This window comes from Clinocottus analis, unplaced genomic scaffold (genome assembly GCF_023055335.1).
Source record: "Clinocottus analis isolate CAN_PGR_092001 unplaced genomic scaffold, fCliAna1.0.p SCAF_38, whole genome shotgun sequence".
In the NCBI taxonomy this organism is placed as follows: domain Eukaryota; kingdom Metazoa; phylum Chordata; class Actinopteri; order Perciformes; family Cottidae; genus Clinocottus; species Clinocottus analis.
In genome coordinates this window covers 616,950-643,850 of record NW_027176131.1, presented here as the reverse complement: position 1 = coordinate 643,850, position 26,901 = coordinate 616,950, and the positions used below count along the sequence as shown (strand labels likewise).

Below are 26,901 nucleotides of genomic sequence, written 5' to 3'. Positions count from 1 at the left end.
CACCGCGACCCGACCCCGGATAAGCGGCGGAAAATGGATGGATGGAAAACTTTTTTTTTTTTGCAATTCTTTTTGAATTGAGAGCAACATTTTTTGATATGATTTACTTCCAAACAAGAAATTTGCTGGGGTAAAAAAGACACAATCCACCTCCATCTGATGACTCCTTGGCCATCCTTAAGGGTACATACTTCCTATAAAGCGGTGCATGCTCAGGAACAGCTGGGGGTCCAGACCCAGACTGAGGGCCATCACCCTCAGCACCCGCAGACTCAGCTCCTTGCAGCGCTGGAAGAAAGACGACTGGATCTCCTGGAACCCTTTTAGGGCACCGGATGGCCATTTCTACAGCAGAAGAGAACCGACTGATTTCTGAGGCTGATATTGATTTGTGACTGTTTAAAATGAATAAATATTCAATGTATCTGCAGCTTTGATGGGAATCAAATATATGGATTCAACAGGACACTTGAAAAAGAACCTCTGCTCTCTGAGGAACATGTAGAGGAGCAACAAGGACATAGCTGATATTATGGAATAGATCGATATTAGTAGATAACACTGGCAGTCTAAACAGATTTTCTACTGGTTATAGAGTAACTTGAACTTTGTTCTTCAGACTAAGATATTAACAGTCAACCTTATACAATGAGACTTTACAATGTCAGGACGGGTTGAAGTAACATTGAAGGCCTCCTTTAGGTCTCCGGGGCGACGAGGATTCAAACTAAAGAATAAACAAACAAACAAACAAACAAACAGATATTTAGTTTTACGACTAAACGACTAAGAAGTGTGTTTGTGTTCATGTTCTGAGTCCGACCTCTCAGCCTCTACTTGCACCCAGCCATGGTATTCATTATGGCCAAAGGTTTTCCTGCTGAAGGGTTTCTTCTCCTCTTCTGGCAGCAGGAAGAATGTCTTGGATATAGCCATGACACCATCCACCTGTCAAAAGCAGAAAAGACACTTTACTGCTTCTTGACTAAGTCTGTGGAACCTCTCTGACTACTGGTGGCACCTCTCTGTCTACTGGTGGCACCTCTCTGTCTACTAATGGCACCTCTCTGACTACCAGTGGCACCTCTCTATCTACTCATGGCACCTCTCTGACTACTGGTGGCACCTTTCTGTCTTCTGGTGGCACCTCCCTGTCTACTGATGGCACCTCTCGTTCAACAGGTGGCACCTCTATGACTACTGGAGGCACCTTTCTGACGACTTGTCTTACTTCAAAACTCACCAAATTTGGACCTCGAGTCAGATCAGGTGAAAATAGCCATCTGATATAGGCGTAAAAAAAAGAATGATTTAAAGCTGCTGCAAGCAGCTGTGAGCGGGTCCTCACTCTATCCAGCACGTTGGAGGGCGCCAAAGGGTCGGCGAGCAAGTCCAGCCCGGAATGTTCGCCCACCAGGCGCACGTTCTCGGCCGGACGAGCCGGCGACCCGCAGGCGTCCCCGACGTGAGCGAGGACCCGCTCACAGCTGCTTGCAGCTTTAATTTAAATTTGTATTCTTTATTCAACAATTGCACATGGACAATTTAAGAGATGGCAAAATACATTTATACTTGCTTGCCGCTGACCTGAAACCTGGTGCTGACGCTTGTCACACGCTTGCCACGGCTAGTAATTACACTCAATGTCTCTCCATACAGCAGTAAAATGCAAACCGTACATTAATGCAGTAGTAATATTAATCCAGACACATAATAAAACAGACTTCTGGTATTCTACATTGATACTTAAGTAAGGATTTTAACGCAGGACCTTTTGCTGCAGTGGAGTATCTTCTCAGTGTGGTTCTACTGCTAGTGATCTGAGTGCATCTTCCACCCCGCTGCAGCAAACTAAACTAACGGTTCTGTCTCACCTCCTTCTGGGTGATCCCGGTGTTCTTCAGGAACACGAAACCAACTTCAGTGAAAGCTGATTCCAGCTCTTTGCTCAGCTTGTGCATCTTCTCGTCGGCAACATCTTCCTCGCTCAGGCTGCACGCACCAAAGTCCACAACCGGGATGCTCATTTTGAAAAGGAAAAACTAAATGTTGCTTTGCCTAAAAGCGTCAGCAAAATGAAATGTGATGTAATGTAACGTCTGACCCGATCTGGTGTGTTGTGTTCAGGGACATGAGAGTACACCCAGGCTGTGTTCTGCGGTCATGTGACTTCATTCAGCCAATGGCGAAAACAATGCTGCTGTGATTATCTTGTCACCTTTGGAGACAACGGTGATCATTAACGTAACACTTCAACAAGTTGTTGCTATGACTGATTAGTTTCACCGGAGGGATCTGAGGACATGTTTGATTTGGAGGAGCAATGGAGCATCTCCTCTGCAGGATGTTATGTGGATTTACTATGTTGGAGCCAGCAGCTGTATCACTGAAAAGTTCCCTCGTTTCACAGCAGACGCCTCTCAAACCTTTGGAGCGCGTGCACGAGCTTTGATGGCCGCTGTTCTAGCTGCTGGAGTCCCCCTCGGTGAGGAGCCGCGGTCCTTCTCAATGGACCAAAGTCCATTCAAAAAATGTGCTTTTTAACGTTGATTAAACGCATACGTCTGGGGTTAAAGGAAGCAATGTTAAAGCTGTCATTTACCTTTATTACAAAATTCGGCATATGTCCAGTAAACCAAACATCATTGTAATTTGATAAATCCACAATGTCAATGCTAATGAAGTCAAAAGCAAAACAAACTTTCCCTCAGACTTCCATTAACCTTATTTCAGCCAGGGGAATTTTTAGACACAATATGACATCAACAGATACTTTTAACAGTACTTTTAATAGTTTCTATCAAATATTTGATGCAAGTGACTGATAGCACTCACAAGTTGAGCTGCAGACAGCGTGGCATGTTTCTAATGTTTTCAAATGAGGCAATCTGAAAAGTCTGTCGTTATTTCCATTTACGTTGTGTCTCTTGACCTTTGCACTACATTTGTCATGATGCACCAAAACACCAGGACCGACTTCGTGTTTGTGCAAAGCTACTGAACAATAAGACGGTTTCTGGTTCAGGTTAAACCGTCATAACTTGACAGGTATCACATTTGTTGGATGAACAGTTCGTCTGTCAGCCGTGAGAACAATCTCAACAGTCAGAGCTTTGGAGTTGTGCTACTGATGTTTATGAATGGAGAAGGCTGACAACTAGATGTCAATCATCTTGTGGCAGACTGACGTCTGTCATATTGTGTGTGATACACAGTAAAATCTGACTAAGAGCCCTTTATTCAACACATGTTAAAGATACAAACAGGCAGTCAGTGCAAACACTTTTACTGAACTAATGAGCTGCAATAACAATTCTGTACAAGCAATTTCCTCTTCCAATAAAATGTTTCTGGCATAAAATTAATGTTGAAACACAAAGAAGTTCCAGATCCATAAATGTGTTTTCACAGGAACCGGATTCCTGCTCCGAACTGGAACCCGTCGCAGATCCTGCAATGCAGAAAACAAGTGGAAAGGTGTCAAAAGCAAAGCAACAACCTGGTGCTTTCAGGTCACATTAAGGACGCGATGACGCTTAAAACGGCTCCATGTTCACAAGTCTGTTATGTCATCAGCTTCACTTTGCCAGCAAGAGGTTTGTTGTTGTTGACGTACGGAAAATATGTTCAAAGTCATGGCTGAATATTTAGATTCAGACGATGTGGATGAGGTCTTTGAATTCGATAGCCACGACCAGAAGAGACGGAGGAGGAGAAGCTGTGAGGCCACCAGGCCCAAGAGAGCCTTAATGACAAGGTTGTTGTTGTTGTTGTTGGCGATCCAACAACAACCAATGAAACATAGAGAAAAACATCCCTCTTTAAGTGTATTCATCCCACGTAGATGCATGTTTACATGCGTTACTCCACATGAGATGATGACATGTTCAAGCAGATCCAGTGAGATTGTTTAGTTTGCTCTTTTTTAGAGGGTTTCCTTCATCGTCTGCAGGGAAGCTGATGGAGTTCAGAGTTCCTAAAATGTCCTCCGAGTAAACCATCTTTACCTGAAAGTCACTAGCCGGCCCTACCTGTCTCCACTCTGGACTCCCATGGGAACGCAGTAATTCAGTTCCAGTCTGGCGATGTTCCCCAAACGCAGCACGACGCCCAGTCCGTACGACCAGCGGATGCATTCTGCAAGTTTCTTCAGATGCGCTCGTGGTCCCTCACCTGAGCAAGAACACACAACCCCAAGATCAACACAAGAAAATGGGCATCAGTAAGAGGAAACTATCCAACCCTGAACTAGATCAGAGTAAGAAAACAACTCAGTGATCCGAACAGAGCGCTGCTCCATGAAACCTGAACCCACTCACCATAGTTGAGGTTACAAAGGTTTCCGGCGTTGAGGAAGAAGTGCGTCCTGAAGAGGTCGCCGAAGCCGCCCTTGCCGGGTCTGAAGGGCAGAGGGGTGTAGAGGTGGAGGCCGCCGGCCCAGTAGCCCTCTCCGCCCAGGTAGTCGCCTGCCATATCAGTAATTCCAGCACACGACCGTTCAATTAACCATCAAAACTTCATTGTGGTGAGCGAGCAGCTCGGCCGAGGTAATGTCTCACCTTCACTCTGCGGGCCCATGCTGTACATACTGAAGCCCCTGATGCTGGTGGGCCCGCCGAGGTAGAACCTGGGAGGTCGACACAGACAACGTAGAGTAACGAATACGAGCCGTCCGGACGCAGAAACCACAGCAGGTAATTACATTATGTTGAATTTAGCTCACATACAAACTGCATGTGTTCACTGCACACAGGAAACACTCAGCATGCGTTCACCAGCAGCGATTTGCTAAAATAACCTGCTCAAGTTCTCTGGAGTGTCAGGTACGGTGGTGCATGGTGTTTCTGTACCTGTCTGCTATGTTTGTTGGCTTGTCGCCGATGGGAAGAAGCAAACCGCCCCACAGCGAGGCCGAGAGCACCTGGAGGAGGAAGTCAGAGGTTCAGAGCATAAAATCACTTTTCATTTGCTAAATAGCTAAAAAGTTGAAATGTAGAATCTCACCGAGTCCCAGAAGAGAGTTTTATTGAGCTGGATCTCAAAGTCCTCCTTCAGGAAACTGGCGTCTCCCCCGGTGTAACCAGCGAGTTCCTACACAACACAACACAACACAACACGACACGAGACGTCATCCTGGTGGCAGTGAATAGTTTTTAAAGCCATTGGGGAAGAAAAGCTCTGGCTTCGTGTTCAAGAACAAACCTGATGGATCTTCATCAGTCCTCCTCTCCTGGGGACGATGGAGGAGTTTCTGGTGTCGATGACCATCGAGTGCTGCAACACATGAACACAACGTTCACCACAAAGAAAAAAAAAACTGGTGTAGATTGTGTCCTTGAATCTGAAATTTTACACCCCAAAAATGTCCCTTGATTCTGCAGATCCAGACCGTCCACATAAGCCCCGCCCCTCTGCATCCGTGCCATACATCCGCCATTTTGAATCGTGTCCACACATTTTTTGGGGCAACCGCGGCTGCAGCCAATAATAATCTGACAGCAGACTTAAACCCCGCAGCGGGTTCAAGGCATCGCTGTAAACATATTCAATGTAAAATAACAGACAAGTACCGAAAGCGAGGACTTGAGGGAATGGCCGCTCTCCTCCCGGACGGCGAACGAGGCGGTGCGGGCGAGGCAGCCCAGCTCTCGCCACACGCCCTCCCACTTCAGGGTTTGGTTGGTCTTCCACACGGGGAACTGTGGGCGGTGAATGGTCATGTGACACCAGTCTGTTACGCTTGTCATGATCTCATGCACTCTGTCTCCTTCAAACATGGTGAAGGTCATGTCTGCAGGCTCGTCATCATCATCCAGACTGGTGGATGTGAACACAGTTCATCTAAAACAAAGTCCAACCTTTACGTTTGGACTGCCACCCAGAACTGGACTTTATGGTCCTAAACAGAACATTTTTGATGCTTTTTATTATGACGATCTTCAGCTCGTTCAGTGAGAACACAACAGCAATGTGGCCTTGCACACTGTGCATGAGCAGCGAGGCAGAACACCAGGAAGTAGTTTTACATTTAACACGTTTAACTGCACAAAGAGAAAAATGTGAACAAGTATTTACGCTGAGTTCTCCAGAGACGCCTCGATCCGTCTCCCTCAGAGAGCTCCATGGGAACTGACCCGTGACTTTGTACGCGTTGATGGAGATGCTGCCAGTGGAAAGAGGAGAAAACAGGAAATGTGAATCCCTGCTGGCATTCCCTCGTGATCATGAAACATAGCCGTGTATAGATGCTTCACAGGTCACCTGACCGGCTGAATGTCCAGCCTCAACCTGAACACCTTCAGGTGGTGAGACATAAACAAACAAACAGTGTCTTCAGGTCATTGCCGTCTTACTTGCGTTCAAAGTTCCCTGGTTGTGGTTTGAAGAACGACAGCCCGTACGAGGTTTCTTTGGTGCCGTAAGAGAACTGGAAGGTCATCTTCTCCGCCCGACCTAACACATTGGGCAACTTCAGGCCCAGGACCTGAAGATGAAAGCAGGAAGAGATGATCAGGGTTTTAAATTGTGTATTTAGAGTCTTTTCTCTGAACACATAACAGCAGAACTGTAAACGACAGCTGAAGTCGACATTGGAGATATTCTTCATAGGTGAACGAGTGTTGTAGGCGACGCTGCTTTAGGGAAGCAAAGCTCACCATGCTCCCCTCGTTGTTTCCAACCATGGTGTTGTAGCTGCCCGTCATGCGTCTCAGCTCGGTGACCTCGAACGTGACGTCGAGGCCGTCGGGAAGCGCGTGCTCGCCTGGAGAGCCGGGGGGAAACCACGAGTCAGCCGACGCGTGAATCATCAGAAATGTAAACTGGGACCGGCAGTACCTCGGGAAGTGTCGATAACGACCTCCACTGTTCTGAAGATCCCGAGACGCAGCAGCTTCTGTCGGGCTTCGTGGGACTTCCGCATCACCTGCACAACAAATTAAATGTTTGGATGCACATGAATGCAGAAATGTAACCAGGATTGATGAAGAAGCGCTGCATCAGCAACATGCGTCTACATCTATCAAGTTCTTCGCCCGGAAAACTTCTGCGATTTCATAAGTCAGCACGTCCTCCTTGGTTCGTCCCAGCCCGTCTATGTGCACTCGTTGAACGACGACCTGGAGAACCGAGAGACAAACAGCATTGGAAACATTCAGAACACTCACAAACAACCACAAAAACAACACTCGTTCGCCAAATGTTAAAACGCCGTTTCTATGAAGCTTCAGTTTGCATCTCCGGTCGTGTTTGCGGGACGGATATGAGGCGAGGAAACTTAAACTCCTCCCCTGGCGAAGCGCCGGAGTCACAATGTGATGATTTACTGCCAAGCAACAAAACAAATCTTACTTTCCTGTTCTCCAGAACTTCTTGCTTCGGCTGGTGCTCGACCTCCGGAGCCTCGATGTCGTCCGGGTGAACTCCGAGCTCTGGCCCTCGCATGGGCAGAGGGTCCAGGCTCTGAGACGCACACACAGGAGCGGGGACACAACGTAGAGACACAATCTGAGGTCAGCAATGTGTTCGACCGATGCAGAGTTTACATTCGACAACTGTGTTACACCAGTTAGCAGGCAAAGGAGAAAGGGGTTTTTGAGAGCTCAGTTTTAGCTTTCCTTAGAACAATTTTTTTAGAGCGTTTTTTTTGATAATGTAGTTTTTTTTTTGAGAGCAAAGTTTTTTTAACTGAGAGCACTTTTTTTTAAAGCATTTTTTGTTTTTAGCATCTTTTTTTAAATTAAGAGCAAATATTTTTGATATAATTTACTTACAAACAAGACACTTGCTCGGGTGAAAATACACAGATCTACCTCCATACTGACAATCCTACTTCTGGCTGTATTGTGTTGTTGACGGTGTAACAACACGCAGTGTGTAGTACATGTTGTGCTGGCTGCTCTGAGTGCAGCAGCCACTCGCGTCTTTCACTCCCGCCAGAGATTTCTATCTAAAAATGCATAATTCCGTTTCCTTTGTTCACAAACTAACGAGCAGCGGGTGAGCCGTCGCGCAGCCGCGGGAGGCGGCTCGGGCCGCGCTCCGCGTGCAGCAACCCGCGGGCCCGTTTCACGCCGCGCGGGAGCCGGGCCGCTGCTGCCAGAGGACCGAGCCGCCGGAGGGGTCAAAGTCCCCGCGAGACGCGCCCCCAGGACGGGTCCTTACCCTGGCGTGGACGGTGCCCATGCTGGCGCGGCGCTGGGCGCTGTCCCGGGGGGTGCGGACGAGGCTTCACGCGGAAAAAAGACTGACGAATTTAACCTACAAGTCACCGGACAGAAAGGCGACGAGGCTCCGTAGAAGGAGGCGGCCATGTCACTTCCTGGCCACGCCCACCGCCACGCCCACTGCCGGCCGCGTTCAACACAGCGACGCTGCAAAATGTCAATAACAGATCAATACTGATCATTGCGTTGAGAAAACAATACATGTATGCTACCATAATAGTTCTACTTCTGTTTTGTTATGTTGTATCAAAAAGGAACACATTATCTTAGCAATAACTACAAGTAATTAAAAAATATATGAATAAGAATAACTATTATAATGTAACTATTACAGCAACAGGCTTAAATAAAATAATAAAACAAAGATTAAAATAATTAAAAATAGTTCATGCTTCCCAATTTGAGTTCAAATTTGAGTTTTTATAAAAGCCAACAGAAACAAACACTTGTTTTTTGTCTGTGGTTGTCATATAATGGAGGTGGACACAGAGCACTCCACCTTTCTGTTGACGTACATGCAGGTTGGGTCGCAAGATGGATTTATTATGACATGGGGTATTTATTAAGTTATTATTTTACACAAGTAATCGTTATCATTATTATAAACTGTATTCATTGGAGGTAAGATTATTCTGAGACACAAACCCAACTATCACCCTGTTTGGTGAAAACATGCATTATAAAAAATATATCTCATGACACCAATGTTGTGAATTCAAACCACTGGTAAATAATTTAGTTTTATTTCAATATCAACTGGTATACAGAGCTGCGATGTAAACTACGTTATCTTATGTCTTAACTAACAGTTGTATCTCATCCCATAACGCACCTCAACATGGTGTCATTTCTTCAGGCAAAACAACTTCTGGTTTTTAGGATAACATTCCCCAAACATATTAAACCTTTGTAAAAAAAAAAAAAAAAAAGACGACTGGATACTTGAAGGAATATGACCACCTTCACAGTTTAATAGAAAATGTGTTCAAACTACAAGACGCAGTCACACATGAAGGCTGATGGGAACATGCAAACGCACATCAACGTCATCTGAAAGAATAACAGCTGAATGGAAGCAAACAGAAGTTCAGTGTTGTGAATATGTTGCCGAGCATCTCTGCAGGCCTTGAGTCCTGTAACAACAAAATGACACGAATGATCTCCATGACATGGAGGATTTTAAAATGCTGGAGAATATTGTCTTTGTGACGTTCAGATTTTACAAGGTGCTCTTACGCTTCTCTTTTGAAGGTGTCGTGGGATATTCTGTCTTCATTTACACCTTCGGGAGATTCATCAAAGTCTTTGATCCCCAGTGTGGTCAGAGCTGTGAGGGAAGAGGTTCTGGTTGTTTTAGTCCAACGTGTGATTCATCTTTATAAAACAGTATTTGATGATATTACATTTTGCTGTTTGGAGCCATAATTGGGTGAATTAAAAGTATATATGTGTAAAATGTTATTAAATAGGCAACCACTATTGTTTCTAATACAGAAAGAATGAATACGAACCAAAATGCATTTAGTATTTTGTTGTTAATATGAATAGAAATCATATATTTAATGATATTGAAAGGGTCGATCTCTCCAGCAATCCTAAAACACTGCATGTCCCGTGCTCACCATGCTTGTATTGGGCAACATTGATGTATCTTTGATTGGCGGGGTCCAGTATCTTGAAGACGGTGTCCAGGTTGGCGTTGTCGAACAGACTGGGCCCTCTCATGTTGCTCTGCTGGGAAACCCTCAGCTCCTTCAGCTGCTCCACCAGGAACTCCCTGGGATCCTCTGGATGGAGGAACAAGTCACGATGAAGCGCTGCTGTATGAACGTTTATGATATTAAAAGGTACATTGTTGAACACTTCAGACAACGGTTTAAAGCACACTAAATATTTGGAGTTAGAGCAACAGACTCAAATGAATAAAATGCCAAATGAACAATAACTAGGAAAAAAACACAACAATGCAAAACTGATTATTCAACGAAGAGCAAAGAGAAACCAGAGTCAAATTCCATGTACGTGCAAATTTACATAAACATTAAAGCTGATTCTGAAATAATTAAAAAGTTTAAGTGTTGTGCTAATAGACAATGCTTTATGTGTAATTGTGGCGTTTTTTTTAGCCCATCTATTACATGTGTTATTGTGTGTTCATGAGCCCATCTATCACACGTATTGTGTGTTTATTAGCCCATCTATTACATGTGTTATTGTGTGTTCATGAGCCCATCTATCACACGTATTGTGTGTTTATTAGCCCATCTATTACATGTGTTATTGTGTGTTCATGAGCCCATCTATCACACGTATTGTGTGTTTATTAGCCCATCTATTACATGTGTTATTGTGTGTTCATGAGCCCATCTATCACACGTATTGTGTGTTTATTAGCCCATCTATTACATGTGTTATTGTGTGTTCATGAGCCCATCTATCACACGTATTGTGTGTTTATTAGCCCATCTATTACATGTGTTATTGTGTGTTCATGAGCCCATCTATCACACGTATTGTGTGTTTATTAGCCCACTTTTAAATGAATACACGGGAGTTTTCTAGCAAACTAGCTCGTGTTTAGCTCCGCTAGCTCGTGTGTGTGTCCGTTGGCCTCTGACCGGGTCTGTAGAAGAACAGCATGGCGGTCAGGTTCTCCATCAGCTCGGGTATTCTGTGTTTCTTCAGGTAATCTTCGGCGTCCTTCTCTCTCTGCGTCGCCATCTTTTCCACCTCACCTGTGTTTCTACTTGTTGCTAAGATACGCCGACTTCCAACGTTAGAGGCGCGCGCGCACCAACACACACACACACACACGTTCGTGCTTTTCTATACTTGGGAGGTCCCTCCGTGACGTCAGACATCCAGGCATTTATAATGCAATTATTGTGTATTTTTTTGGTTGCCTCTTTGGTCTGACCAGCAGTCTAAAAACCCAAAATATTAAATTGACAACAATAGCAGGAAAAGCATCGCATCTTCATATTTCAGAAGCTGCAAATCGATCATCAAAATTGTTGATGACAAATTTTTGTCATCATTTCCATATAGATCACTAACTTTTACCACAAATTAATGAATGACATGTTTGGTGTGATATATTTATTTCCAATAAAATATAAACAATCAAGATATTATTTTGAATAGAATATAAATAAACTAACAACAGACGGACATTAATGGTCAAATAAAACAAATGATCTTGATTCTGATTGGATCCTGATCCCGAGTGTGTCGCATTGCATTCCTCTCATGTTTGCTCCATTGAAAGAAAAAGTACAAACACAGGAAATATGCATCGGCAGATGTTCCAGAAGTGACTTTACTCCCAGGCACGTCTCGCTGTTGGCAAAAGATATTGGACATAATGCTCAGTTCAGAGTTAAATACAGTGTCCATCGCACAAGAGGACGATTAATTCCAGGATCAGTCCACCCTTTGTTCTGTTTTAAGCTGCTCTAACGCAGCAGCAGTCGCTTCTTCTCTGATTTTATAGCCCCGCAATTCTGTCTTAAGCTCCCCAGGCTTTGGCGGGACCTCTGGTATAGTCTGAAAGATAACAAAAATATATATAAAAAAATAGGAGGAACTGTTAAACGCATACAGCAAGATTGGACCCGTTCAGATGGGTGGTGTCGTATGTGGGATCGTGTATCAGTAAAATCAACACTTTTACAGCTACCACGTGGTGGTTTTCACATTGAATTATGGTAAATGCAGAAAAATACAAATGTATAGTTTTGTAATAAGAGCAGCTCTACACAGCAACAGCCATGAGAGGGATTCATTTTGTCCCTCACCAGATCCGGTAGGTAGTACTGGTGGACGACCTGAGCTCCTGCAAACATGGCCAGCATGCTGGCGCCCAACATCCTCAGGTACCGAGGCCAAGACACACCTGCTGGCATCTTCACAGACGCCCTCACGCTGGGGGAGAAGGAAAGAGAGAGAGGAAGAGATTGGTATACAAATAAAACAAAGCTGGTGTCACATATTTTTCTTGCTCAATTAAAAGTGCTCTTCTCTACTAAAATTGTAAAATAATGCCTCTTATTTATGGCTATGCATCATAACATTAGACAGTATCACAACCACTGGGAACCTGTACAGCCACTGTGTTTATGAGTTACCATTAGGGGGGTTCTAGCTATGTAAAGGTCACTATTTTAGTATCGTATGCATGCACACATACCATACATATCCTGTGTATGGTTATTAACCTGCACAGTAAACACAGTGACAAGGAGGCTCATGTCACTGTGTTTGTTAGCCGCGCTGTAAATGTTAAGGCTAAAAGTTTGAGAAACAATAAATTGTGACGCAGCAATAGACACAAGCTGTCGTATAGTGACGCAGATGAGAGCTTACCTTGTTTATTTCACTGTCTTTTAAATGAAAGACCGCAACGTGAATGTGATTTCCACCATAGTATAAACCCAAACGTCTGTCATTGGGACTCACACCAGGTCACGCTGTCTAGCTAACGCAGAGATATACAAAATAAAATAAAGGCAGAGAAGACATTCACTCTGCCTCTACTTACTGACACCACAAAAGGTTACGATTCCGCGTCCCGCCGCATTTTTTAACATTAGTGGGCTGCGCGTTCGATGCATGTATTGGTTGAGAGAGATTGTTGTTGCTTTTCAGGCTTGAATTATCTTTCTATTGCACCATTTTGAGGCTTCTTGTTGATGTAGGCCAGCTAGCTTAACGTTTCATATGTTAGCTTTTATTTGGAACAGCTAACCTCGCCAGCCACATATTGCGAGTTATAATATCGTTTTAACTTTCATTGTTGTGTCAATTAAAGAGAGGTACATTGGATAAATGAACAAAAATAGTAAATAATACCATGGTTAATCTGTGGGGTTTCAATGATGACTTCTCACCATTTGTCTGTATTTTGACTCGTTCTGTTTTAAAATGTGGAGTGATGCACTTTCAATAAACATACTATCTTTGGCTGCTGCGTTCGTCTACAGTGTAAATTCGTGCTGGTGCTTTCATGCATACGAAATATGCCGCCATCTTGCGGTAGTTTGTGCGAACTCATCCTTTAATCCCGTGTTTAGTCCATGGTGTTAAAATTAATAAAGAATACGCGATGTTTCAGTTTGTAATCATCGATCACTTGTTGTAATAACATAGTTGTGCAGTGGGACTAAACATCCTAAATCCTAATTTTTAGTTAGACCCGTGCAGTACACCTCCCAACCACGAGGTGGCGGTAAGCGTCCACTCAACCTGCGCCAAAAGGAATTATTGAGCGTTTAAATGGTCTTTGTTTTGGGAGGATTCCCAGCCCCCAGTCTTCCTATTTGAAAACTAAAGAACAAAATGTATGACAGGTACGGTCGTTCGCTCAAATCCCTTCATGTCTCGTTAACCTAGAGGTCACAAGACAGCCGGTAGGACTGCGTAACGTTGTCAGCTAAACCTTCCATCTTCCTGTAGCAGCGTCCATAAGTCTTCTTTGTGTACCGTATGTGCTCCAAACTCCACACAGCTCACATCTCCAGTGGGTATCGATGCCTTTGGCAGCAGAATGAATGTTAATATACTGAAATAAGTCAACAGTTAAGATGGAAGAAAACCAGTATACATCATTGACGGTACCCACGGATTATTTTCAGCAGTGGTGAGTTGGTGTTGGAGGTGGCAGGTCATGGAAAACTTCTCATGTCCTCTTCCTGACGTCTTCATTTTCATGCATGAGATGGAGAAGAAGAAAAAAAAACAACCATGAATAGCATCTGACACACGCCGTCATACATACCCTGTATTCTTTGTATTTAGGCTCGTAGCAAGTGGCAGTGTAATTATTCAGGATAATAACCATTTGGAGTAAAAAAAATGTCCTTTTAAACCAAAAAAAAAAAAGGAAGTGGATTAACAGCTTGTGTATAAGAAGTAGCCTGAGTTGCAATTCAAGGATGTAACAATGCATGTAATGACGTGATTGTGACGATATTGCATTATTTGTACTCTGCAGCTGGTTTGATAAATGGTTGAGGATACACTTTAATAATTGGACTTGTGACCACATGATCAAGCAGTTATGACATCACGGCTCGCTGCAGGCGTCATAAACACACTGCAGTGCTCTGTAGCATGAACAGGATCAGAACCTCTTGTCCTGTCGTCCACTTTGTATCAATCACAGTCGTTTTGTGTACCTTCATTGTATTGTGGTCAGCCGAACCTGAGCGTACAACAAAAAACAACAACCTCTTTGTGGGTCAGCGGGTGGATCCGTCGTAGGCCAGAGGCTCAAAAATACAACCACAATTAGAGCGATGGAGGAGAAACAAATACTGTTAGAGCTGAACTCAGACTGAACACTGTGTGAAATGCAGAGAATACAAACAGGTGTATAACTCAGCGCATGTGTGTTTGTAAGTATCGTGTCTTGTAAGTTTGCCTCTTCTCCACTTCCCCATCCAGCACCAGACGTGATGTTGTCCTTTTTTTGCTTTGTCCGGGTCCCGCTTTGTTTTTCTTCCTCCTTCTCCTCACCTGCCTTTTCCTCCCGTCTTTAACTTGGACCTCTCCTCATCTCCTCTCTCCTCTCTCGTGCGCCCTCTGTTTCCTTCCCTAGGTACCAGTCCAGCCAGCAGCACCCCGAGGCCCAGCATGTGATGTCGTACCACAACATGGGCCACTACGCCGAAGGGCCCAGCGATGACCTGGTCATGGCCGAGCTGTCCGTCCACCGGGAGCCGCCCGTCTACCAGGAACCTTTTTACCAGAACTATAACCCGCCGGCCCAAAATCACTACCAGGAGCTGACGTACCAGCCGCACGGCCGGGAGCAGCAGCACCTGAACCCTCAGCACCAACACACAATACAGCAGCTGGAGCCCAGCGTCCGGCACCAGCCTCAGCCTGCTGCTCCCTCTCAAGGTACGGGAGGTTATTGATCAACGTAAAGCACCCAGAAGAGTTTAATCAATAGGAATTCAAACACTTCATCTGCAAGGTGTTCGAGTTCTGACTCGCGGTGAAATGAATTAAAACCTTCTTGTGGAGACCGAATGTTCTCACAGGAAACAAGCCGCACAAGAGTTTACTAGAGGAGCGTTATAACGTGACAGAAGCGGTTTCTATCCAGGTTACATCCTGATCCAGTGTTGATTCCAATATTTATATGTATTGTTTAGCACGTTGAATGTGTTTCGATCCAAACTAGAGTATCACGTTCCAACACTAAAAGAAACACTTGCTTCACGGCGCTTTTACCTGCCGTGAAGAACCAATATCTGGTTTGCGTGCCGCGATACGAGCCCACAGAATCAGACCAGGAGTTATGAAACGTGCAAAGCGGATCGATCGGCTCACCCGGTGACTTCTTGTCTCTGTTCCAGTTGTGACGCCGGTGAAGAAGAAGAGAGGCCGGCCTCCGAAGCAGCCGGCGGAGGACGGCAAGTCGCAGGAGGAGGAGAACGAGATCGAGGCCGCCAAGAAAGCCAAGAGGGCCCTCAACCGCTTCAACGGCATGTCGGTGGCGGAGGTCATGTCCAAAACGCTGCCAGACGTCATCGCCTACAACCTGGACATCCTGATCGTGAGTTATTGACCCGACAACTGTTTCTATGCTGAATGAGTCGTACGTGTTTAGAGCTTTTCTCGCCCTCTGACCGCTCAGAGCGCTTCAACACCACATGATGACATCATTCACCCATTCACACCCTGATGGGAGGGGTCAGTATCATCAATGCTTTGTAGGCGCGGCTACGGGAGACATTCAGGGTCAAGTGTCTTGCTCAAGGACACATGGACAGGGGCTAGCGGCGCCGGGGATCGAACCGCCGACGCTCTGATTGAAGGACGACCGGCTCACCACTGAGCCACAGTGTTTTTTAATGTACATTTACAATATTATAAGCAGTGAGTTGGTGTCAATTGCAGAAAGAAATGGTTTCCACTCATCGTTCCCGTGTCGAGAGGTCGCCCGAATCTGTGTTTCCTCCATCTGTTGCCATGGTAACACCTTCCTGTTTCACCCCCTCAGATTGGGATCAACCCAGGACTGCTGTCGGCCTTCAAAGGACGGCATTACCCCAACCCGGGGAACCATTTCTGTGAGTTGAGATCCAGTTTCATCCTCTCATGTTGCGTCTCAGACGTGGCGTCGTCCTGAAGCACCGAGACGTTCATGAAGGATCTGCTTCCTGAGCAGCCGCCAACATGTTGTGTTAGATTATTTGGCTGCACATCAGCTTCAGAGACTCACTGAGCAGACGGAGCTCAGGAGGCGGCGTGTCTTCATTCATTTCACTTGTTTCAGATCCAAATGAAACATTTAGAAAATGTAGAAATGCTTTTTACAAATGTTTCATCAACGGAGGTTTTTTTGGACAGATTTTCAGAAGCAGATCTCACGAGTGTTCATGAAGCTTTACGTGTGCGTTACGTCACGCTCCAGAGCATGAACGCCATCTTTCATGTTTATAAAGACTTCACTGTCCATCAGGCTCCTGACTGACGCTTGAACAACCTGCTGGTGTAAAGTGAAGCAACAATAAGCTGAAGCTCCTCAACCCATTAAAATAAACATCTGGTCTGTTAATAACTCATCTCGGCTCTCCTCTCCAGGGAAGTGTCTGTTCCTGTCCGGGCTCACGGACGAGCAGCTCAACTTCATGCACGACCAGAGCCTGCCGGAGAAATACAACATCGGCTTCACCAACATGGTGGAGCGGACCACGCCCGGCAGCAAGGACCTCTCCAGGTGGAGAGCACTTCTTTAACGGCACCGATGTCATCCGGCCTTGAAACAAACATCGATCATACCTTTCTGTTTTTTCCTGTTCTTGTGACAGTAAGGAGATCCGAGAAGGAGGCCGACAGCTGCTGGACAAGCTGCAGAAATACAGACCGCTAATAGCAGCTTTTAACGGGAAAGGTAACGCTGAAGTGTTTGTAGTCTTCATGAAAGCCACAGAGATACGATAGATAATCCTTTATTGGTCCCTCAGGGGGGAAATTACAGGATTACAGCAGCACTGAACAAAATAAAAATGAAACCGTAAGAAGACTATTAAATATAGAGACTGAATACAAATAAAATGTGTATGAAGTACTTGAACGTGTGAGGTACTGCAGGTATCCAGGTGAATGAATTCAAGTGATTCGTGGCCGACTTCCTGTGCAGCCTGACGGCAGCGCTGATTTGTTTTTCAGGTATTTATGAAATCTTCTGCAAAGAAACCTTCGGCGTGAAGGCCAAGAACCTGGACTTTGGTCTGCAGCCGTACAAAATCCCAGAAACTGAAACGGTACGTTGCCCCGTCGCTCTTAAAATGTTCTTCTGCTGGAAAAACACAATCGAAGCGTCCAGCGTGTTGACGGCGTGGCCCCGCCCCCTGCAGGTGTGCTACCTGATGCCGTCATCGAGCCCCCGCTGCGCCCAGTTCCCCCGCGCGCAGGACAAGGTGCACTTCTACATCAAGCTGAAGGAGCTGCGGGACGAGATGAAGGGCCTGATGCCCAAGATCGAGGTGGAGGAGACGGAGTACTCCTTCGACCTGCAGCTGGCGAAAGGTAAGCGGCGCTCCAGCGCGCCAGCTGCTCGGGGATTTGTGTGTTTTTCTTTACTGACCCGTCGGTGTTTATGTTTGTATCGGCGCCTCCGATGAAGATCTAACGCCTCCGATGAAGATCTAACGCCTCTGCGTCGCCTCTTTGTTCCCGCAGAGGATGCGAAGAGGATGGCCATCAAGGAGGAGCAGCTGGATCCAGAGTACGAGAGCTGCAGCGGGCTGCACGGCGCCGCGCGGCGAAGCGGCAACGCCGGCAACGCCGGCAACTAAAAGAGACGGAGCGGAGGAGGAACACAGGCCTGTAGCACGCAGGAAGTCACCGAGTTGTTGTGATTCTATTGAGCTGGAGCGAGATGGAGATGTGAGTTTCAGGTGCTTCAACTCGTAACCGTACATAAAGACTACAAACCACTGTGACCGACGACTCATCCATAGCGGCTCAGACAGGAAGTGCAGGCGTCCCAACACCAACCTGGAAGTAAATATAAAAAAATAAGTTTTATTCTATTAGCGCCAACACGTTTACGCCCACTGAGGTCTTATTCTGGGGTTTCAACACAAATTTTGGGGTTTTAAATATTTCCTTTATCGTTGCTCACTTTATTTTTTTGGAGTACCTGAATCGACTTCCTGTCGATCCGGATTCTTCTCCTCATTTTGTTTTCCAAGAGCAACCCGGCACGTTGCCGGTTGCCGCTCTGTCTCCGTCATTCGTGTAGAACGATGACCTCGCCCCTCCTTTGGGAAGTAGAAGTGGATCTGATAGTCCCACCACATGTTTAGTCACACGTCCGTCCTCTGAAACACGGACAGAAGGTTTGTGTGTTTACAGGCGGGGCACCGTTTCCTTTTCTCTCTTAAGTTCAAATAACAGAAAACACACTTGACATTGTCCTTTTTCTTTAAAACACATCTTCTGGGTGGTTTCTAGAGATAAACTAAATTGCTGACTCCTCCTCCTGCGAGCAGCTCAAACATCCTCTGGGTTGGCGTTGTGGCATCTGGCAGAACACGGACGCTGTGGGCCGGTCAGCGGGCGCCGCAGAGGTCCGCTGACCGGACACCAAAGCTGATCAGCTGTTCTGGATCAGCTGTTCTGTAGCATGACGCATCAATGAGGCCCGAGGAACCTTCTGATGACACCGAGAGAAAACAGAAGTCTTGGTTCCCGGAGGCCTCGCGGCGTGCGACGCACAAGAGAAGAAAAGTCACGTTTTCTAACTCTCTCCAACAGACTGCATGTTTCGGTGTTATTTTTTATCACTATTTATTGCATTTTGTATGGTACATGTGTCCAGTGACTTATTTTTGTATTTTGAAAGACATTTTATGATTTGTCAGCTGTATAAACAGGTAATCGTACTCTGAGTTTCTAATCTGTAATTACAGAGTTATTAAATCTCTTCTGAAGCTGCGTCGTTTGTCGTCTCGTTGTTTAAAAGCATCGATGTTGAAGTTGAGATGTTCGACCGAAAGGAAACGCACGAGGCTTCTTCTGCAGAGGAAAGCTCTGTCAGAGGAGCAGGAAGAGGGTTATAATATAATAATTTGCTGGCTTATCGACTTATTTTCCTTCCAAATACTGAAATACACTGATAAGAAAAGATAATATAAGGTAAGATAAACCTTTATTAGTCCCTCAGTGGGTAAATTACAAGATTACAGCAGCACTGCTCACGAGTAATAAAAGACAAAGATCAAGTAAAATAAATAAACTGTAGAACGGTAATGAAACAAAATTGACAGTGAGAAAAATATTAAATATGCAGATGGAATTAAAACGTGTATAAAAGTACTTAATCAATATGAACTTGTGAGACTAACTTGCCATTCAAATGTTAATTGATGTGTTTAAGTATATTGCAGTAATAGGTTACATGTTGAAACTAGTAGCAATACTAAGATACACACACACACAAAATAATGTTAAGGAATATATTGCTGAATAAAGCGTGTTGTGTGATTGCCACGTAGCTTTTTTCAACAATAATTCAAAAATACTGTGTTTTTTTGTTTTTGTTTTTAGAGTTAACTAGTGGCAACGGAAACTTCTAAGGGTTGATCCAAGAATTAAATAAAAATAATTATATATTTACTAGGCAGACACAAAAACACACACACACAAGAAACGTCATCCCTGCGCCAAGCCGCAACCCTTTAAACATCTCGGACTGTCAGCCAATAGAATCCCAGCGATCAGACTTTAAAAGTCGAGCAGCTCGTACCAAATATACAATAGGGGTGTACCGTTCTGTTCGTTTTTAATTTTATTGTATAGTTCACAGTAACAAAAACTATATTCCAAGATGTATATGCAAGTATCCCAAATTAGAGTAAGACATCTTTATTATGCCACTTTAAGTAATTCTTTTCGTTTAAAATTAAATCTGTATTTCTTAGCACAGCCCTACGTCTGAGACTTGGGCTTGTCCGGTGTCAAAGTTGACCGGCTGTCACGTCTTTGTTGCCTCTGTTGCGCCTCATATGTTGTGAACAGAATAGCGGGATAGATGGAAAAGTAACAGCGATACGTACAGAAGAAGCTCATTCAAACCCTCACCTGCATCAGGTACGTGTACGTTATTTTAAAACGCCGGTAAAGCTGTGCGATTTCCTTCAGTCTACCCGAAACCATTCATCCGTGCTAAGCTAGCTCAACGGCTGGCTGTCGAGCTAACGTTAGCTTCTGCTTGAAACCCCCTTTTAAACAATACAATTAATATTATCTCCCGGAATACGAAACGTCTGTGACTTCTGCGAGATGGCGACAGACTCACATGTTTACTTTCTAGCAATGGGAAGTCATTCTAAAAGGGTTTTAAAAATAAAAGACTGAGCAGAGTGGTTTCCATTTTGGGCTTAGCTTAGTCAGTTAGCATAGCCGTGGAGGAAGCTGCAGGTGTAACGTTAGAAGTGTCGCTGAGAAGAATGCCGTCTTGTGTTTGTTATACTTTTAAACGAAGTGGGTACCGTGATGCTTTACCTTCGTTTTATTGTGTTATGTCCATCGCCACCCCCCTCGTGTTGGTGTTGTTTATCTCTTTTGTTGCTAACTCCACAGTCCTGCACATGCGTTCAGATTCATGCACTGCCAGATTCTCTTAAAACTCTTAAACCACGTGTTGCATCACCGAGCTGTGTTTCCCTCAATTTGCATATCGATTTATTTGATAAAGTACAACCACCCAAAAGATGGAAGACAAGCTGAATGGATTCCCTGTTGTGTCCCCGGAGTATCTTCAACAGTGGTGAGTCTTCCTCCTCACCACAATGTTGGCCTCAAAAAATTTATATATATATATATATCTGCAAACCTCTGAATGGCAAAGTGTGATGAAAATGAAATTGAAGCATGTGTGCCCCTTTTTGTTTTGTTCTACCATTGTTATTTGGGTCATCCCACCTGATTTACAGTGCTGTGTATTCTGTTTTAAGGGAATAAAAATGGAAGGCTCTCTGCTGGATTGATCTTAATAGGATGTATTGTTGTGTTACAGTGACTCTGGTTTCACTCACCGTTGTTGGCTGGGAGCTGAAAATGTGTAGCACACAACTCTGCAGTGATCTGTGTGTTGTCCTTTTTTAATCATAAACATGCTCACGTTGAGCCGACGCACTCTCCAGCTCCTTCTGCCCATCGTGCTGAAACTAATGCAAACATACAGCAGACATGTGATCAAATGTTCAGTTTGAAACGGCTTTGATTCAACTTGATGGTCATGTTGGAGGATGTGTTTTGATGGATGAGTTTCTACTATCCTTCAAACAAAGCTCCACAAATATCTCTCTAAATTGCCTCCAACTGAATGAATGAACCTAATACGAGCTTCATCTAATAATCTGGTAAACAAGTTGGACCTAATAAATGATTGAGTTCAAGAATCCAGTTTATTAAGTAAGGCTTCATGCAAACAAACGTAGTGAGAGTAAGATCAAAATACGGTAATATATATATAATATATTGAAATTATGTTGCATAAAAGTAAATTATAGAATTAAAATGACAGTTGAAGATGTAGTTTTGTAGCAGAATATTGGTCAGCAAATAGAAAAAGGTTCATAGTATGATGTGTGAAACGGGCTTTAGAGAAAGAAAGCATGTTTCTTCATCGCGTGGCGGCGTAACACTCTGGTCTCACTCCGCTTTAGGCTTTCAGCCTCGCTGCCATTTCACTTGTCGTATTAAAACATCCCTCTGTTTGTTTAAATGATTCCTCCTCACAGGGTTCAGTCCGCGCAGCAGTTTCAAGCTCTCCAGAACCAATATTCAGGCTTCAACCACAACCAGCAGCCTCACTACCCAGAGGGGCCGGCGGGAGAGACGGCCATGGCGCACATGGCTTATCCAGAAGCCTCCATGGATCAGCAGGAACCAGACGACCTGCTGGCAAAACGTACTACATCCCCTTCAACTCCCTCTCTGTTTATAGATCAGCTGGTTCTGGGTTCAGATCCCAGACGTCTTAATTCAGCTTAAAATGAGTCAACGTGGCAACAATCGGTTTGCACAATCATAAAGTTGTACGATGCTCCTGGAGTGAAGCTTTGTGTCACTTGGTACCAGCTTTGTCAAATAGATTTGGCTTTCTGAAAAGTTGTGGTTTTCTCGGAGGTTTAAACGTTTCAACTGTCGATGGATTCAGGGGGGTCTTCCTTTTGACGTCGCCTCTCTGATCTTTTCTTGTAGCCGCAGCCAAAAAAAGAGGCAGAGCAGCTCAACCCAAGGAGCCGAAGCCCCCGAAGCCGCCCAAAGTCCCCAAAGCCCCGAAGCCGCCGAAGGCCCCCAAGGAACCAAAACCACCTAAACCACCAAAAGTCCCCAAAGCCCCACAGCCACCGAAGGAGCCAAAGGCACCTAAAGGCAAACCCGGCCCGAAGCCCAAGAAGGGGGCCGAGGCTCAGGCCGACGGCCATCAAGAGAAGATCGACGAGAGCTTCAAGAAGGTCAAGAGGAAAATCGACCGCTTCAAGGGAATGACAGAGGAGGAAGTCATGAAGAAGACTCTCCCAGACCTGCTGGAGTACAACCTGGACTATGTTATTGTAAGAGTCTGTTCAGTCTTGGTCACATTGTGCTGTCATGGATGGTTATGAGGGAGTTTGTAAGCTTAAAAAACAACAACATGCGACTGCTTTTCCCCAGATCGGTATCAACCCAGGACTGATGGCGGCTTATATCGGACGATGGTTTCCAGGTGGCGGAAATCATTTCTGTAAGTTATCTGATAAGAAGGATTTGAGCGGTGTCATCTTAAAAATGGTTCCTCTGCTGGACCGCCAACATCTTTCTAGCATTTCTTTAGTCCGTGTGCAGCTTCTGAGAGACCCATGTGACTTCTGGATGGTTAACTTGTGCCCTCCATGTTTTAAATCCACATTCATCTGGATGCTGTGACTGTGAGCCCGTTAGCTTCTGAAGAATAAATCTGCTTTCGTCGGCCAGATGGACGAATAACTGGCTAACTTCTACGTTTCAGGGAAGTGCCTCTTTCTGTCCGGCTTCACCGACGAGCTGCTCAACCACATGCACGACACCTCGCTGGCTGCCAGGTGCAAGATGGGCTTCACCAACATGGTGGAAAGAGCCACGCCGGGGAGCAAAGACCTCTCCACGTGAGTTAAAGACGAGGGGAGGAAAGCCCAGCACCGCGCCTCACGTAGGGAAATCTATGCTGAGGGCAAAGATTGAGGATAGTTTAAATGTCATGCGCACATATAACAAAGGTAGTCGTACAAATGAACAAAGCTGAAGTCGGATCAGCTCACAGGAACCATGAAGCTGAGGTTTGTGTTGTTATAAACTAGTTTGTGACGCTGCTTTGTAACCGTTTGTCTTCATCTGGACAGGAAAGAGTTTCGTGAAGGAGGAAGAATTCTCGTAGAGAAGCTGAAGAAGTTCAAGCCTCTTATTGCTGTTTTTAATGGAAAATGTGAGCAACTCTTCCACCTCGCAGCGACAGTCACAATGAAGCTACTTGTTCACGTTAGCTTCAGTAATATTGTCTCCTCTTCTCCCTCCAAAGGCATCTATGAAATGTTCTGCAGAGAGATGTTTGGGAAGAAACCAAAGAAACTTGATTTTGGTTTGCAGCCGCACAAAATCCCAGACTGTGAAGTGGTGAGTCCTCAAATATTTGAGAAATTTAACCTTTAACAAAATGGATTTTCTAGCAGCTCGGTTGATCTCAGAGACTGCCGGTTCAAGCTTTCTCTTCAGTAACATCAGATCAGTACTTGATGACAGTAACTTAGCATCTGGACTAAGATGCGTCCTAAAAGCTGCTCACTGCAGGACATCTGAAGAGTTGTTTTCTTCTACCTGACTCATGGATAAAGTCAGTTTCCCAGAAAGTTTCATCTTGAGCCGCTCCACAGCGTTTCCTTGGCATGTCGATGTCCTTTTGAAGTGTTGGTTTCCTCCGCAGGCTCTGTACCTGATGCCTTCGTCCAGCGCTCGTTGTGCTCAGTTCCCTCGAGCTCAGGACAAAGTCCACTTCTACATCAAGCTGAGGGAGCTCAGAGATCAGCTGAAGGGCGTCCAGAAACCCAGCGAGGTCGAGGAGGTCGACTATTCCTTCGACCTGACGTTGGCTAAAGGTCAGCGCGGCCGCGGATGAATGGACGCGCGGTTAAAGATGGCGGTTAAAGTGAAACTGTAAAAGAAGCGTTATGACACACTGAAAACCAACGACAGCTAATCATCCTTTAGAAAAAAGTAGTTGTGTGAAGAAGGAACGCTTATAGTCGTCCTGTTGATCATCCAGTTCGGGTCATGTTGGCGTTCACGCTTCTTTCTTCTTCTTCTTCCCGTGAACAGAGGATGCCAAGAGGATGGCGATAAAGGAGGAGCAGTACGATCCTGGTTATGAAGACGCCTTCGGTGGAGCGTATGCAGAGAAAGGACCCGAAGGGGACGGAGCCGCTGCCGGAGCCCAAAGCCAGACCAACGGTCACTGTACATTCTCTACTGCAGAAAACACAGGTGACAGTCAAGTGTATTCCTCTCTGCAGGCTTCTGTTAAACCCGCTGGAGGCTGTAGACATGGTCGGGTTGCAGCAGCAAGTTTGTTCAGATACATATTTAAAGTTTTAAACCATCTCTTTGAGCAGCGGTGCTCAAACTGTTTCTGTCTCCACTCTGGAGGAAGAACAATGTTCGGCTTCACCGCCCAACAACATGGAACAAAATGGTCCAACTTGTTGAGACTCATCATCCGTGCTTTTTTAATTCATAGATTAAAGAATGTAAATCCCTTTCAAGTGAACCAGATCGCTCCATCAGACAAAAACTAATAACATGTGCAATCACCTTGTTAAAACAATGCAAATAAAGTTATATATGTGCAAAAAATAACTCATATTTGGCAAAAAAGACGACCAAGGAAGCCAGTTGGATCCCTGTTTTCTCTCCATAGTTTCATGTTGAAGTGTCCTTGAGCAAGGCACTGAAGCCCAAGAGCTTCACTGCAGCACAAAGCTGCTTCATCATTGAGGATGATGACATGCAGAGAATAATTACCCCACAGTGGGATTAATAAAGATTCTTTAATGGAATACCTCCGCTCCCCACTAGAGGGCAGACGTCTTCAGGTAAATATTCCAGAAATGTTTGTTCAAGAATTACTTCAACAAAATGACCATTTATGTGTTTACTTATTTCACCACTTATTTTCTTATGTATTTACTTATTTCACCGTAAAAGCATGAAAGGAAAGTTTTCTTTATGGAATTAAAGGACACACACAGTAATTAACATGCAAAGGGTCCAGTATGTATTCCAGTAACAGGACTACAGACGGCTTCCTGCAGTAAACACGTTTTAATTCATCAGGTGAGAGGAGCCTGATTTATTTATTTTGTTCTAATGGGATAAAAAGACCAAGTCGTCCTGATTTCAGTCACCTGGTTTGAATATTTGAAAATAAAACGTTGGTCTGGAGTCTCTGTTACGCGTCACACAGCTGATCCGAGTGGATCAATAACGGTCACGTGACCCCGTGTGTCTGCAGAAGCAGCGCAGGAGGCGACCACCTCGCAGACGCCGGACGGACAGCTGCCGGACGGACAGTGGATGACGCAGTCGTTTGCAGATCAGATCCCGGACATCAGCGGGGCGCCGAAAGAAGCCGGCGCCCAATGAAGACACGACAGCTTTTATATGTCCGAGTAGAAAACACACACACACACACACACACACACACACACACACACACACACACACACACAGATGGACTTCTTTTGTAGCGTTTTTATTTTTTTTCAGATTATTTTCTCTGCATCTTTTTATTTGTGTTTGTGGTCTTGTACTAAAAGGTATGGTCATCTTCACGACGGTCTTCTTTTAAAATTTTAAATGTGAAATCAGGGACTCGACGATGACGCTCCACTGTCACTGCAGGTGATGTATTTAAACGGCGTTTTTTGCCTTTGTACTGCACGCTGATGCAGTAAGTGTAAACATTCACTACATGAAGCTCCAGAAGGTCGTTTTATAAGATGGAGGAGCTTCATCGTCCTCTGTGTGACTTCAGGATTCAGCGTTTTACACTCGAGGTGCTACACCGCTGGATGAACTCATGTTGTGAGATTCCTCTGAGCCTTCAGCATGTTACAGGTTATATTTCAATCTTTTATCATGATCTTTATTTTGCTTTTAGGAATTTTAGAATTACATTTTGTATGTTTTACGAAATTGTCTTTCACGAGGAATTTTATGAATAAGTGTCCATTAAAATGTCTTGATGATGCCTTTTCTACATTATTGGACGACTTTTATTGTGAGCACGACTGAAGCGTTTTATTTTGTAGAGAAAAGACACGATGTGAAAGACAAAGGCTGCGCACAGAAACACAATAGTTCAGACTTTTGTTTGAATTAAAAGTAAAAAAAAAAAAGATCGGAGTGAGACGCGGAGAAAAGTGGGTGTCGTGAGTGATCTTCTCAAATAAAACATCTTTGTGTCGAGTCTTGGCCAATCAGCGTTGTCTCCAGCGTCTACGTCACTCCAACGTTTCCTCCCTTCGCTCCAAGTTGAAGTTACCGTCGGTACAACTGGATCAGCAATGAACTCTAGTTTAGAGGTAAGTCTTGTTTGCTAGCAACAATTTAATATGCTGTTTAACTCACGAAGGTA

At 44.8% G+C, this 26,901-nt stretch overlaps 6 protein-coding genes across 11 annotated transcripts in view; 2 read left to right on the top strand and 4 right to left on the bottom strand.

The window, feature by feature from the left end:
- LOC137799775 (uncharacterized) overlaps positions 1 to 2,098 on the bottom strand; it is a 4,845-nt gene extending 2,747 nt beyond the window's left edge. The window contains exons 1-4 of the mRNA XM_068596595.1: positions 1,875 to 2,098; positions 824 to 948; positions 661 to 727; positions 192 to 345 (exon numbers count right to left, since the gene is read on the bottom strand). Of these exons, the coding sequence (XP_068452696.1) occupies positions 192 to 345; positions 661 to 727; positions 824 to 948; positions 1,875 to 2,027 (499 nt within the window). The 5' untranslated portion in view covers positions 2,028 to 2,098. The remainder of the gene's footprint in view (positions 1 to 191; positions 346 to 660; positions 728 to 823; positions 949 to 1,874) is intronic.
- Positions 2,099 to 2,589: 491 nt separating this feature from the next.
- Positions 2,590 to 8,305, bottom strand: samm50 (SAMM50 sorting and assembly machinery component). Of its 2 annotated transcripts, none has more exons than XM_068596501.1 (15): positions 8,164 to 8,305; positions 7,351 to 7,461; positions 7,017 to 7,118; positions 6,838 to 6,925; positions 6,657 to 6,763; positions 6,354 to 6,484; positions 6,076 to 6,163; positions 5,571 to 5,699; positions 5,203 to 5,274; positions 5,005 to 5,091; positions 4,851 to 4,921; positions 4,560 to 4,627; positions 4,320 to 4,466; positions 4,032 to 4,173; positions 2,590 to 3,451 (listed from the first exon to the last, which is right to left on the bottom strand). In XM_068596501.1, the coding sequence occupies exons 1-15, from the start codon at positions 8,182 to 8,184 to the stop codon at positions 3,406 to 3,408; spliced, it is 1,410 nt and encodes a 469-aa protein (XP_068452602.1). In that variant the 5' UTR covers positions 8,185 to 8,305; the 3' UTR covers positions 2,590 to 3,405. The 2 variants fall into 2 exon arrangements, with proteins under 2 accessions (XP_068452602.1, XP_068452601.1); XM_068596500.1 differs by having other exon boundaries at positions 4,320 to 4,476; positions 4,561 to 4,627.
- An 855-nt stretch (positions 8,306 to 9,160) lies between these two features.
- Positions 9,161 to 11,006, bottom strand: efcab10 (EF-hand calcium binding domain 10). 3 transcript variants are annotated; one of them, XM_068596571.1, is made up of 4 exons: positions 10,844 to 11,006; positions 9,848 to 10,045; positions 9,462 to 9,552; positions 9,161 to 9,358 (listed from the first exon to the last, which is right to left on the bottom strand). In XM_068596571.1, the coding sequence occupies exons 1-4, from the start codon at positions 10,944 to 10,946 to the stop codon at positions 9,313 to 9,315; spliced, it is 438 nt and encodes a 145-aa protein (XP_068452672.1). In that variant the 5' UTR covers positions 10,947 to 11,006; the 3' UTR covers positions 9,161 to 9,312. The 3 variants fall into 3 exon arrangements, with proteins under 3 accessions (XP_068452672.1, XP_068452673.1, XP_068452674.1); XM_068596572.1 differs by having other exon boundaries at positions 9,848 to 10,042; XM_068596573.1 differs by having other exon boundaries at positions 9,848 to 10,012; positions 10,844 to 11,004.
- Positions 11,007 to 11,328: 322 nt separating this feature from the next.
- Positions 11,329 to 12,744, bottom strand: uqcc6 (ubiquinol-cytochrome c reductase complex assembly factor 6). The gene is made up of 3 exons (XM_068596588.1): positions 12,591 to 12,744; positions 12,023 to 12,149; positions 11,329 to 11,771 (listed from the first exon to the last, which is right to left on the bottom strand). Exons 2-3 carry the CDS (start codon positions 12,128 to 12,130, stop codon positions 11,649 to 11,651), a joined length of 231 nt encoding a protein of 76 aa, XP_068452689.1. The 5' UTR covers positions 12,131 to 12,149; positions 12,591 to 12,744; the 3' UTR covers positions 11,329 to 11,648.
- Positions 12,745 to 13,481: 737 nt separating this feature from the next.
- tdg.2 (thymine DNA glycosylase, tandem duplicate 2) lies at positions 13,482 to 19,172 on the top strand. 2 transcript variants are annotated; one of them, XM_068596532.1, is made up of 9 exons: positions 13,482 to 13,573; positions 14,824 to 15,128; positions 15,590 to 15,789; positions 16,237 to 16,306; positions 16,821 to 16,956; positions 17,048 to 17,130; positions 17,409 to 17,503; positions 17,597 to 17,768; positions 17,922 to 19,172. In XM_068596532.1, the coding sequence occupies exons 1-9, from the start codon at positions 13,563 to 13,565 to the stop codon at positions 18,035 to 18,037; spliced, it is 1,188 nt and encodes a 395-aa protein (XP_068452633.1). In that variant the 5' UTR covers positions 13,482 to 13,562; the 3' UTR covers positions 18,038 to 19,172. The 2 variants fall into 2 exon arrangements, with proteins under 2 accessions (XP_068452633.1, XP_068452632.1); XM_068596531.1 differs by having other exon boundaries at positions 13,511 to 13,863.
- A 1,025-nt stretch (positions 19,173 to 20,197) lies between these two features.
- On the top strand, positions 20,198 to 26,514 carry tdg.1 (thymine DNA glycosylase, tandem duplicate 1). 2 transcript variants are annotated; one of them, XM_068596529.1, is made up of 11 exons: positions 20,212 to 20,336; positions 20,944 to 21,015; positions 21,992 to 22,161; positions 22,455 to 22,810; positions 22,911 to 22,980; positions 23,245 to 23,380; positions 23,615 to 23,697; positions 23,791 to 23,885; positions 24,193 to 24,364; positions 24,585 to 24,749; positions 25,777 to 26,514. In XM_068596529.1, the coding sequence occupies exons 2-11, from the start codon at positions 20,960 to 20,962 to the stop codon at positions 25,905 to 25,907; spliced, it is 1,434 nt and encodes a 477-aa protein (XP_068452630.1). In that variant the 5' UTR covers positions 20,212 to 20,336; positions 20,944 to 20,959; the 3' UTR covers positions 25,908 to 26,514. The 2 variants fall into 2 exon arrangements, with proteins under 2 accessions (XP_068452631.1, XP_068452630.1); XM_068596530.1 differs by lacking the exon at positions 20,944 to 21,015 and having other exon boundaries at positions 20,198 to 20,336.
- Positions 26,515 to 26,901: the final 387 nt, after the last annotated feature.

Coding starts and splice junctions, on each gene's coding strand:
- samm50 (XM_068596500.1), bottom strand. CDS start 8,184: ATGGGCACCGTCCACGCCAGG. Junction 7,462..8,163: donor TGGGCACCGTCCACGCCAGG/GTAAGGACCCGT, acceptor TGTGCGTCTCAG/AGCCTGGACCCTCTGCCCAT. Junction 4,922..5,004: donor AAACTCTCTTCTGGGACTCG/GTGAGATTCTAC, acceptor TTCCTCCTCCAG/GTGCTCTCGGCCTCGCTGTG.
- efcab10 (XM_068596571.1), bottom strand. CDS start 10,946: ATGGCGACGCAGAGAGAGAAGGACGCCGAAGATTACCTGAAGAAACAC. Junction 10,046..10,843: donor GCTGTTCTTCTACAGACCCG/GTCAGAGGCCAA, acceptor ACGTTCATACAG/CAGCGCTTCATCGTGACTTG. Junction 9,553..9,847: donor TGTTGCCCAATACAAGCATG/GTGAGCACGGGA, acceptor CTTCCCTCACAG/CTCTGACCACACTGGGGATC.
- uqcc6 (XM_068596588.1), bottom strand. CDS start 12,130: ATGCCAGCAGGTGTGTCTTGGCCTCGGTACCTGAGGATGTTGGGCGCC. Junction 11,772..12,022: donor AGTACTACCTACCGGATCTG/GTGAGGGACAAA, acceptor GTTATCTTTCAG/ACTATACCAGAGGTCCCGCC.
- tdg.2 (XM_068596531.1), top strand. CDS start 13,808: ATGGAAGAAAACCAGTATACATCATTGACGGTACCCACGGATTATTTT. Junction 17,131..17,408: donor AGCAGCTTTTAACGGGAAAG/GTAACGCTGAAG, acceptor TTTGTTTTTCAG/GTATTTATGAAATCTTCTGC. Junction 17,504..17,596: donor AAATCCCAGAAACTGAAACG/GTACGTTGCCCC, acceptor CGCCCCCTGCAG/GTGTGCTACCTGATGCCGTC.
- tdg.1 (XM_068596529.1), top strand. CDS start 20,960: ATGGAAGACAAGCTGAATGGATTCCCTGTTGTGTCCCCGGAGTATCTT. Junction 21,016..21,991: donor CCGGAGTATCTTCAACAGTG/GTGAGTCTTCCT, acceptor TCCTCCTCACAG/GGTTCAGTCCGCGCAGCAGT. Junction 22,811..22,910: donor ACAACCTGGACTATGTTATT/GTAAGAGTCTGT, acceptor GCTTTTCCCCAG/ATCGGTATCAACCCAGGACT.